Genomic DNA, 12,176 nt, shown 5'->3' on the forward strand with positions numbered 1-12,176 from the left:
TTTTGATGGTCAGCTTATTCAATTCGCGGTAGTCTATACACATCTGAAAGGATCCATCTTTCTTCTTCACAAATAACACCGGGGCTCCCCAGGGTGAGGAACTCGGTCTGATGAACCCTTTGCTAAGTAGCTAATTAAGCTGACTGGATAACTCCTGCATTTCTGCTGGCGCTAATCAATATGGAGACTTGGCTACGAGGGTAGCTCTAGGGATTAGGTCGATACGAAACTCAACTTGGCGTTCGGGAGGAATCCCGGGAGCTCTTCAGGAAAGACATCAGGAAAGTTGCAGACTTCGAGGATGCTCTCGAGGTCTTTAACTTCCTGTTTCTCATTAATTACATGAGCAAGGAATGCATGGCACTCCTTTCGTAGAAGTTTTTGGGCTTTGATGCATGAAATGATGCGAAGATTGGAACTAAGTTTATCATCATAGATCATGAGGGTTTGGCCAGAGGGAAGATTGAGATGGATAACTTTTTCGTAACAAAGGATATCAGCATGATTGGGGCTCAACCAATCCATGCCAATGATAACATCAAAGCTTTTTGGCATAAGGTCGATGGGAAAAGAATGATTGTTGAGGGTAAGGGTGCAGCCTATGAATATATCGTTAGCGTTCTCTTTCTCACTGTTAGCCATCTCGACGGTAAATGTTTTGGTTAGCGGTTGAGGATTATGTTTAAGAAGATGCTTGAATGAATGGCTAAAAAAACTTCTTTCCGCACCAGAATCGAGCAGGATGCATGCATAAGAGTTGTCGAGAAGGAACGTACCCGTGACAACGGTGGGATCGGCAATTGTCTCCTCTTGACCCATTGCTAGAACTCTCCCAGTATTGCCAGTTGTTGTTTCCTTGGGGCAGTTTCGCTTGTAATGCCCGACCTCACCACAACCGTAACAGACTTGACTGATACCTGCTCCGGATGTTTGTTTAGTTGGTTGGGCTGGTGTTTTGCAGTTTCGAGCAGTGTGGCCCTTTTTGCCTCAGTTGTTGCAGAGCATCTCATGGCATGGGCTGGAAGTGATATGATGGTAGTTGCACTTTTCGCACCTAGGAAGGGTACCAGCATATCTACTGGCACGTGCTTGAGTGGCAGGAGTAGCGACAGGGGTAGTAGCAGCGTGGACTGCCACAATTTGCTGTTTCTTTGAGGGCTCCTGCGAAGACTGACCCTTCTTCTGTTTCCATAATTTTCTTTTCTCACCACTCCCTTTAGCCGATTCAGGAGTGGTGGTCACTTTATCGAGATCGACTCCATGATCGATCAGAGTCCGCTCCAGGCACTTAGCGCTGTCGAAGGTGTTTGGCCTAGCAGCCAAGGCATTTCCTTTGGTTGGCTGGGTCAGGCCCCAAATGAATTTTTCAATCTTTTTGCTCTCCGGGGTGACCATTCCCGGACAAAGGAGTGCTAGGTCTTCAAACCTAGAAGTGTAGGAAGCGATATCGGAATCCTTCATCTTTAGGTTCCAGAGTTCGTGCTCCAGTTTCTGCATTTCGCCCCGCAGGCAGTACTCGGCAAGCATTAGCTCCTTCAAGCTCTCCCAACCCATTGCGTTTGCTACTGGCAAGGTTAAGGATTTGACTCGGCCATTCCACCAAGTCAATGCTTTATCAATGAAAGTGCAGGCAGCGAACTTCACTTTGTTAGCTTCCGAACATGAACAAATTTCGAAGATAGACTCGATCTTCTCGAACCATCGAGTTAGGGCAATAACACCTCCAATGCCATTGAAAGACGTGGGTTTCGCGTTCATGAAATCTTTATAGGAACACTCCTTCTGGTGTCCCTGACCACCTTCCTGGTTTTGAGGATGAGTACCACCTCCTGGCCTGCCGGGGTTCATCTGTGACATTGCAGCTGCCACTGCGGTAGTAACAGCTGCCTGAAACATGACAGGATCGAATTAAGGAGGAGGTGGTGGCGGAGGATTTTTGTTCTTTTAGATGGGCCTTTTCCTTGGAGGTATCTTGATCTAAAATGATTAGGAAAGAGAGGACGGTAAGTCCTCCGGATGGAATCATGAGATATGAAACAAGAGATATCTCATTATGGCAGATAGAGTGTTCTACTATGCGACAATATGTATATAAGATAACTACCAATGCAAGAGAATTATCACTAAAGGGAATGAGTAACAACAATTGGATGAGGACCTTTACAACGGATTTGGTTCTAGAAAATATTCCTATAGTATTTTATGTTTTGTTGGGACGATGACTTGTTGCATGGATATTTGGTAAGTTTTAGGCCTCCTGTACACCACAGTCACTCCCAAGCACATGTTGGCAGTGTCTCGAATGAATATAGTTGATCAGGCTATATTGACCCTAGACACGACTACATAACTGCCCAGGTTTAACCGCAGTGCCCAACACCCAATTACTTTTGTTTTGTTCTACTCGTGGTTACTGTTCCTGATATTTAGGTATTCTTGTATACTTCTTGTAAAATACTTTTATTTTAAAGTATACTTTTAGTTCAGAGCACTTCGGCCGCTTAGTGTTTATAGTTATATACCATGTAAGGTTCGCTATACTTAGTTCACTATAAACAAAAGCTCTGATACCAATCTGTCACACCCCCGAGCCGTCAGGAAAACAACGACGGAAACTTCCGGGGGCGGAGATGTCATGTAAAGTATCACAACCATTGAACATAGCAAGCATAGTAAACACAACCATTACATTACATAAGAATATTTACATTTGTTTAAAAACAAGGAAATACATAGTTTATATACATCAGAATAAACAAATGTAAAGACGAGACTTCTATACGCTCCTTCTTCTCCAAAAGTAAGCAAGATACATGTCTAGCGTCAACCTGAGAATACAAGCAGTTTTAGAAATATCAGCATAAAGTTGGTGAGTTCATAAGCGATTGGTTTCTGGTGAAAGAAAATGTTCCTTTGATTTTATGAAAAGTTGTTTCCCATATTTTCTTATAAAAGAAGTTGGGTTATCCATTTGTTAAACAGCCTGTTCATGAAAAGTTAAGTTATCCTAGGAAAAACCTATATTTTCCTTAAAAGTTAATGCTTGGTTATTGATCCGGAACTGAAGTGTACACGTATCTACCATACTTATATCGTTAGGTGAAGTTTCCTTGAAAACTAGGTTACTCTGGATGAAGTACATTAGTTTTAATACACACATAAAACTAATAAATAGGTAGTGAACTAATTCCTAAGGGTATTGCTGATACCCTCTAGTAATCAAAACAATTATTACTTTGAGGTTAGTTCACTAGGTTCATTATTACTAAAAGTAAATCTCCATTATCTAAGATGCGATTTCTATAACCATACAATAAACTGGATATGGCTCGTAACGGGGGCCAACATCATTTTATGACTTTATCACCCGTAGACCTGTCAGTCCCACTGTAGCTAGCAGCACGGTGCGGGGTGTAGCTAGCAGCAAGGTGCGGGGTAGTCAGTCCCGTATAGATCTATACACAAAATTCACGTTCTCCCTCCAAGATATTCTGGTTACAGGGTTAGTCCTACACTCTCGTATCCCGGGGGAGTGTTACCAAGGACGTGTCTCCAATCTTAAGAATAACGAATTTACAAGTAATAATATGGAAAATCCATTTTTATGACTGGCATGAATCATTTGTAAAATATAAAATATAACATTTTATGATAAGATTCACAATTTTCCTTGTTTAATTTTGAAAACTAACTCTACAAGTTAATTTCTTAATCGGTTAGTAAAACGGTTTTCTTTGTTAAAAGCATACTGAACATGTAAACATTTCATACGAAATAATAGGTTTTGAGTACAAGTTCCCTTGTACTTTTTCTTGTATTCCCCCCCCCCCCCCCTGAAAACATGAAAAACTCAAAAAAAAGTAGGGGTATGAACTCACCTGTCGAGGGTGGTTCGAATGAACAGACGGTATAGGACGCTAGGTCTCAATTGAGGACTTGAACACACGCGAGGATCCTATGTAACATGAAGTGATACATAATTGTATCTAATTAGTTATTTAATCACTAATTAAGTAAGTAAATACACTTTAATGCATGAAAACACTTTATTTCAAGTGTTAGGAATGATACGGGTTGCATCTAAGGAGTGTATGGCCTCATTAAGGAATTTACTCTTCAAGTGGGAGTCCTTAGGGGTGTTTACGGCCCAATGACCACTTCCCCCATGAGTTTACGGACGTAAACTCATGGTAGTGGTGTTCTAGGTTGCTTAAAGGTCTTATATCACTTAGGGAAATAAGCTAGACTCAATTCTACGGCATAGGAAGTGACTAGGGCTCCAAATGGACCCTTTAGGGAGTTCACGGCTATAAACATATGAGTTTACGACCGTAAACTCATATTTTTCCCATCATTTCATGTTTTGGTGTTTCTATGTTAAGCATACAAGTTTCTAGCCATTTATACAAGCCATAGGGGGGTGTTAGGGCACCATATGACCCTCTTTAGGGAGTTTACGGCCAAAGGACCAATTCCTTGGCGGGGTTTACGGCCGTAAACTCTATGAGTACTTGGTTTCTTTGATGTTTAAGGTCCCTACTTAGATGGTGGTTGATTTTAAGTTGAGTTCTAGGCATAAGGAAGGAAGATAGGGCAACTTTGCACCCTAAAAGGGAGTTTACGGCCCAAGAACATTCTTTGGCCGTAAACTCTCATTAATCCTTGAATTCCTGATGTTTCTAAGCCCAAAACATAATAATCCTAGTGTACAATGAGTTAGGATAGGAATACTTACGATTTAGGGGGTTGAAATGGATGATTTAGGCCAAAACACTAGAATATCAACTCAACTGGAATGATTTCATGAATATAATGGTGTAAGATCATTTGAATAAGTGTTATAAGAACAAATTAGGGAGTAAATACTTACATTTTGGTGATTCTTGACCTAAACCCGATTTTAAAGAGAGGTAGTAGAGAGAGGAGCTTTTTAGGAGTGAAAAGAAGGAAAAGAGTGTAAAGGAGGACCACTCAACCCTTATATAGGGTGAGTTTACCGTTCAAGAGAGTTTACCGCCTAGAGTTTACCTCCATAAACTCCATGTTTACGGCCGTAAACTCCATCTTATGGAGTTTATGGCATGATTTTTGATGTTAGGACTTTAGTGGCGGTTTTCTAACAGTTGATCCTTAAGTGTAGTCGGCTCGGAATACTAATACGGACTTTAATTTGGGCTAAAAGATGGTGGAAAAGAATTTGATTTTCTAATGAAGTGGTAGACTGCTGAAATTATAAATACAAAATATTCAGGTTGTCACATGAAACATGCGCAACTTTCATACAACCTTTGATGTGGGATAGATCAAAGAGTAAATTATGTGAATGGTCCCTGTGGTTTAGTGTAAATTACACGCTTGGTCCCTAACTTATTTTTCTAACTCGGACTATCCTCAACTTTTAATTATGTAACGCGCCTAGTCCCTATTCTCACATTCCGTCAATTGTTTCCGTTAGACACCCCACGTGCCTTGCACGTTGGGGGTATAAAAGTCTTTTCACATTTCCAACGATCTTCAAATACTAATTTTTCATCAGGATCGAACCTAACTTAGAGTTTCTTTCAATCCTCCATCGTTTGAAGCGGTTACACCTAATCTCCTTCAAATCAAGGATGGTTCAATGCGATTGTGGGCGTGCTGCTGTAATTCGGACTTCAACTACTAACAATAATCCAGGAAGACCCTTTTATGCATGTCCAATTAAGGTATGTTGTAGTTGAGAATTTTGTAATCGTAACCCTAGATGGGGATATCACTGTATGCGATTATAGGTATTGTAACCCTGGCTTTTGAAATTGACAGGAACCACGTAAAGGATTTATTGCTTGGGTAGATGATGATGAAAAGGATCATGGTGACAGATTGACAATCTCCTGGCTTGTGAGGTTGAACAAGAAGCTGAAAAATGAAAATCTTTTCTTGAAAATATGTTTATTTATTAGTTGGGTATTGTTCTTGGTGATACTTCTTTACAAGTTGTAAGATGGGGATGAGTTGTTATTATAATGGTAAAGTCTTCTGTAATGGTTAGGTTGTAGCAATGTATGTGATGGTATCATTATCTGTAATGGTTAGGTTGTAGCAGTGAATGTGAAGGTATCCTCTTCTGTAATGGTTAAGTTGTCTATGTATTGTAATGCAAATGGTTATGATTTTTAAGATCAATGAAAATGGTGTTTATGTATTGGTTAGGTTGTCTATGTATTGTAATGCAAATGTATTGTAATGGTTGTAGCAGTGTTGTATTGATTATGTTTTAAAGTGATGTATAAGCAGCATATTGACCATTAATTAGTACCAAACTATAACAGGGCAATGAGGGTGACATCATAAGAAGAATATAACAATCTAATTTAGTACCAAACTATTATGGAAAATATAAATGTAAAAATCAATATAAACCAAATTATTATCTACCTAATGGTGTATCATAAGAAGAAAACATTCCATTAATTAGTACCAAACTATTACAGGGCAATGAGGGTGACAAACTAGTTCATCCAAAAGTGCCAACATATTGGCTAAAACAAGTATCAAAATACTGCCCCTATTACAAACTATTCATAAATAATGTACCAAAATATTAGCCCTATTACAAGCAGCAACATAACACAATCCATTCATATTTAAAGTAACAAAAGACTAGCCCTATTACAAACCATCAAGTGGTTGCCTTCCCTTTCCCTTTTCCTTTGACTTGTGATTGTCCACCACCCCCACCAACAATTGGTCTTTTCCCTTTGCAGGTTCTTGCATTGTGACCAACATTGTTACAATTCGTACACGTTACTGATCTATGGGCCCTCGATGATGTGTTTCCTCTAACAAAGTCCTCCTTTTCCACAATTGATATTGTTCTCTTCTTCTTTGGTCTTCCTATGGGAACACGATGTTTTGGAGGCAAAAGAGTTGTTGGTATAGCTGACTTCTCCCACATGGACCTTCCATTGATTGGACTAACCTTAAAAGAATACATCTCTTTCCAGCTTGATAACCAGTAACATGGATGCACAAATGATTATGAGATTCCCACATCTTTGCTATTCCTCCCCATGTCCCAAATAGCAGACACACCATGTTTGCACGAAATTCCTGTTAATTCCTACCTTTTGCACGTGCAACTTTGTTGACCTACATCCACAATACACTGATCTTTCCATGGTCCAGCAACTTGATATTTTCTAGCACCACAAAATGTTGCAACATACTGTTCTGCCTTACTCTTTATCTTATCCAATATTGTTGTAGCTGTAGGAGTCAAAGGACCTACAACTTTCTGAATTTCCTTGTCAACTTTGACTATCTTCTTCATAATGTACTCTCTGATGAACTCAATGCAGTTAATAATTGGTGCATCACGACCATCTTCTATCTTGCTGTTGAATGCTTCACACAGGTTATTAGTCAGAGCATCACAATGTGCTTTCCCTGAACATAAACAAATTCTATGTTAGTATTCAATTTATCTTCTTTTAAAATTATTAAGTAGAGATCGAAAGTCATTATACCAGTAAAGTGGGAGCGAGCCCAACTTTGAGGAGGTATTTGTTTCAGCCACTCATAAGCATCATTGTTAAGCTTCTTTATTTTTTCCATTGCTTGATGAAAGTGTTGTACATTAGAGGTCGTGGCACATTCCCAAAGAAGATCCTTGAACACCTTTCCCCTCCAGTTCTTTTTCATGTTGTCGTGTATTTGACGAAGACAATAGCGATGCTTTGTACATGGAAATAGTGTTGCAATCGCAGGCAACAAACCCTAGCAATAGTAACATGTTTGTATGTTAGTATAACTGCATCAATAGTATAAAACTATAAAACCTAGTTTGGATAGGTTCCAATACCTTTTGCCTGTCACTCATAAACATGAAATTGGAATTTATTCCCAAACCTAAGTCATCACCCAAATTACTTAAAAACCAAGTCCAAGAATTCAATGTTTCTGATTCAACCACAGTGTAGGCTAAAGGATATATCCCATTATTACCATCCAATGCCTTTGATAAGAAACATAAATTACCAGAAAACATTGGTCAGTTAACACTAGTTAAAATAAAGAACATACAATACAAAAAGAAATAAGAATATCTTACCACAGCAGACAAAACTTGGCCTCGATATGGACCTTTCACGAAGGCTCCATCAAGTCCAAGAAAGTCCCTTCTTCCCGCTGCAAAACCTCGCTTCAAAGCTCCAATGCAAACATAGATACGCCTGAATGTTCTTGTCTCAACAGTTGGAGTCACTTCACTTTCAACATCAATTTTAACCGTAGTATCTGGGTTACGTGCTTGTACCTCTAAAACATAATCCCTTAACAACCTGTATTGGCTGCCATAATTTCCTTGAACATGCTTAAAAGCTTGCTGCTTTGCCCTAAAAGTTTTCATATGCGAAATGTCCATCTGGTACTCACGTTGGAGTTGCTCTCGTAAATCCCTAATAGGAATCTTTGGGTTTGTCTCAATAACTTGTACTATATGCTCTGAAAGGAACTTATAGTCACATGCTTTGACTTTCCTTGTTTGTAGACATCGATGCTCCTTCGTGTATGTCTTAACCATCCAATCTATGTCACACTTCCACTTACTACAATAGATAACCCATGGGCATTTCTCTTCTTCATTAGTAGCAAGATTTGGTATAGTGCCCTTACACACAAACCTAACCATATTCTTATCATTTTTCTCTAATTATATTTCCCTTCTTGTCCTTATGGAATGTAGGTTCACTTGTGTCTTAAAGTCCTTAGATGAACTGAAAGTTTGAAAAATGTAGAAGGGCTCACTAACCAAAGCTACATCATTTTCATAAACCCTCTGTATGGCCCTAATAGTTTTCATTCGCTTACCATCATTTGCCTCATCTGATGAAGACCCAGACAACAAAACCTCTGTGTTGATCACTTCTAAGTCACCTTGCTGTGTATCTTCAGGTACATTACTTTCAGAAGAACCTCCAACCCATTCTACATCCTTGTCAATGTTCATATGGAAATCTTTCATATCCACATTAACATCGTGTATGAGATTGTCCTCATCAATAAAAAAATCACTATCTTGACTCTCACTATCATCATCAAACTCATCACTTCCACTGCCATTGTTGTGTCCACTACCATCATAATCATCCTCATTCTTTACATTCATTTCAAAAATCAATATGGTCGACCAAAGATGGTTCTTTGTCCAAATGACTATCATTCTCAACTTCTATTAGGTCTGGAACACTCTCATGCTCAATTGGAGAGTCATTCCACTCCAAGAACAATTGTTTGGAGCAAGCTGGTGGCTCTTTAATTTCAACAATTTTAACCTTACTAGGGTTGGGGGACATAGAATAAGTATGTAAATTTGTCTTCCCATGCTCAATATATACATCTATTAGCTTATGGTTAGCAACATACGTACCCAGATGATGAACATCCTGATCTGAACCCAAAGCAAAATAACCCAAAATCCAAATCGCCAAATGGTCTCAGGAAATGATAATAGAGTAGTGTCTGGTCTGAATCAATATGCCCAAGTTCCTCCATCATCTCGTCAATGTCGTGAATGGAAAAGGTGTCAATGTCTAGTAAATCAACATAATTTTGCTTGCCATTGATGTACTTTCTTCCAGGGAACTTTGTAAACTGTCCACCATGGTGTAATCGGACAGAGAATATCGTCGAATGTCCGACTGTATATTCACGGAAAGATAAATTAGTCACATATTTCTTTTTAAGTTACTAACTGATTGAGGGAGTAAACACTTACCATATCTACGAGCGACGTCAATCTCGTCCATGGTAGCACGTATCCTCCAAGGCGCCATCGTCGTTTTCAAATGTAGGGTTCTTTCGATCAAGGGTTTTCAAAGGGTTTTCAAAGGGTTTTCAAAGGTTTTGTCTGTGAAGCTTGTGTCTGATCACGTTGATCAACGATACGTCCTTTTTTTTCTTGCCGGTATAACATTGGATATGTGAAATGACTTTTATACCCCCAACGTGCAAGGCACGTGGGGTGTCTAACGGAAACAATTGAGGGAATGTGAGAATAAGGACGTGGCGCGTTACATAATTAAAAGTTGAGGACAGTCCGAGTTAGAAAAATAAGTTAGGGGTCAAGCGTGTAATGTACACTAAACCACGGGGACCATTCGCGTAATTTACTCTTTGGAGAGCCTACAGGGACCATTTTTTATGTTTTTTCTAAAATTTATAACCTAAGCAAAAAATATAAATTTTGAAAGTGAGGATGACCTCATAACCAAGAAAAATGATGAAAACAAATACATTTACCGATATTCAAGACTTAGTCTAGAAAAAAATATATAAAAACTTAATTGAATATGAGGTGAAAATGAAACTTTGTAGTAAATTTTCTTTTTTATGGAAGAAAAATAACTAAAAGCGTCCAATCAAAAAATAACAAGTACAAGGTTTTTATGACAAAATACAAATTTAAAGTTTAATCCGAAAAAACCACAAAATATATTTTTATGAGAATAATCTAATATAAAACAAAACAATTACCAAATCTAATATTTTAATAACGATTAATAAATATAATATTTTAATGTTTATTATCGAAATATACAAAATTCCATTGAACTCTTTAATAGATTAAAATAAAATTGATATGATTCGAATTGGTACTATGTTAAAAATCGGATGATATTCTCTAAGAATGAAAACATGGATCTTCAAAATGAGGAATAAGTTCGAACCTAAATTTTGATGTTATAACTTACCATTTACCGATTTAGACGTTAGGTTGCGACATGTTTAAAAGGGGTCATTTTCCTATACCCCATAAACTTACGTGGTCGTTATTATAAACATCCCTAAATAATAACTTCTACAAACGAATTTTATTTGTGTTTCCATAATAAAATAATTCTTAGAACGAAATTCCTAAAAGTCATCAAAACGTTGTCCCGAAGCCACATATGTTTCTCCTTTTATCCCTCAAGAACACAAACAATAACAAGATGGACGGAAGGTATATGAAGTTTAATCAAACAAACCAAGCTCGAATCGAGTAAAAGAAAAATAAAAAATATTATATACGCATCAATCAGTAATCAGTACAAATGATCTAACTCTTTACAAGTATATCAATCAATTATCTTTCTCAAAACACCAAGAAAAAGAAAGAAGATCAGAATGGATCAAATCTTAATGAAAAACCAAAGACTCAAAGCAATGAAGGCCATCCAATTCCGGCGCCCAACGAACACCGGAACCCCTTTTACTCCGGTGACAATCGGCGTTCTTCATGGTCTCCGGCGTCACCTTCTTTTGATCATCTTGAATGGTAGAACCAGGATTCTTGATGCTAAAGGAACCCAAAGATTGACTCATGATTTCCGCAGATAAAGCATCGAAACAACTGAAGATGGAATTCATGTTTGATGAATATGAACTGATCAATTTGATTTGTTTATATGTTTGCAATGATGGGAGACGATGAATCAAGATTGAATTGGGAGAATGGTTTATATATGCAGAAAAAAGGAGGTTGAATCCTTGCAGTTTCCGTTATTCTTTTCCTCGTCGTCGGCGTTGAATGTATCCCAAAATAAAATCGATCTTTTCAACGTAATATGACTTTCGAGTCTAATTATTTAATTGATATGGTTCCAATTCATACTATATGTTAAAAATCGGATAATATTCTCTTAAAATGAAAATATGGATCTTAAAAGTGAGGAATAAGTTCGAACCCTATTTTGATCTCATAACTTACTATTTACCCATTTAGACTTCTTTGGTTACGAAAATTATAACATGTTTATCATGAGTTGACATTGTCCAAGTCCCACACGGCATGCATGAAAGAAAAGTCAACTTGACTTTTTTTTGGATGCAACTTAGAATTTTGTAAATAATCTACAATCATGGTCGAAAAGACATGAATTTGTCTATAATCGTTTTGCACTTTGCAAAAGATACTGATGGTAAAATTAAATTAGGATCGAAAGATACAACAAATATGAGCTAGTCTCCAAATTTGGTTACAAGGTTTTGTTTGTGTGGTTCTATTGTAAACTAAAGTTAAGAAGATAAAATCTTTAGCATAAACAAACAATATAACCGTGACCATGTACATCTAAAGGTTCAATATGACAAAGATACTAACGTACATGTCCCGATTGTCCATCTAATCTGAGATGACCAACCAAAAAGCATTT

General features: G+C 37.8%; 1 protein-coding gene across 1 annotated transcript; it reads right to left on the reverse strand.

Annotated features, from left to right (window-relative positions):
- Window positions 1-6,661: 6,661 nt before the first annotated feature.
- On the reverse strand, window positions 6,662-9,815 carry LOC128126888 (uncharacterized). The gene is made up of 8 exons (XM_052765048.1): window positions 9,758-9,815; window positions 9,406-9,680; window positions 8,792-9,136; window positions 8,093-8,650; window positions 7,844-7,996; window positions 7,509-7,758; window positions 7,107-7,428; window positions 6,662-6,986 (listed from the first exon to the last, which is right to left on the reverse strand). Exons 1-8 carry the CDS (start codon window positions 9,813-9,815, stop codon window positions 6,662-6,664), a joined length of 2,286 nt encoding a protein of 761 aa, XP_052621008.1.
- Window positions 9,816-12,176: the final 2,361 nt, after the last annotated feature.

This window comes from Lactuca sativa, chromosome 6, assembly GCF_002870075.4.
Source record: "Lactuca sativa cultivar Salinas chromosome 6, Lsat_Salinas_v11, whole genome shotgun sequence".
In the NCBI taxonomy this organism is placed as follows: Eukaryota; Viridiplantae; Streptophyta; class Magnoliopsida; order Asterales; family Asteraceae; genus Lactuca; species Lactuca sativa.

Excerpts from the sequence above, each read along its gene's own strand:
- LOC128126888 (XM_052765048.1), bottom strand. The coding sequence starts at position 9,815 with ATGGCGCCTTGGAGGATACGTGCTACCATGGACGAGATTGACGTCGCT. Across the intron at positions 9,137-9,405 it reads GATGTTCATCATCTGGGTAC|AATGAGGATGATTATGATGG; the intron begins GTATGTTGCTAA and ends ATGAATGTAAAG. Across the intron at positions 7,759-7,843 it reads TTATGAGTGACAGGCAAAAG|GGTTTGTTGCCTGCGATTGC; the intron begins GTATTGGAACCT and ends TACTATTGCTAG.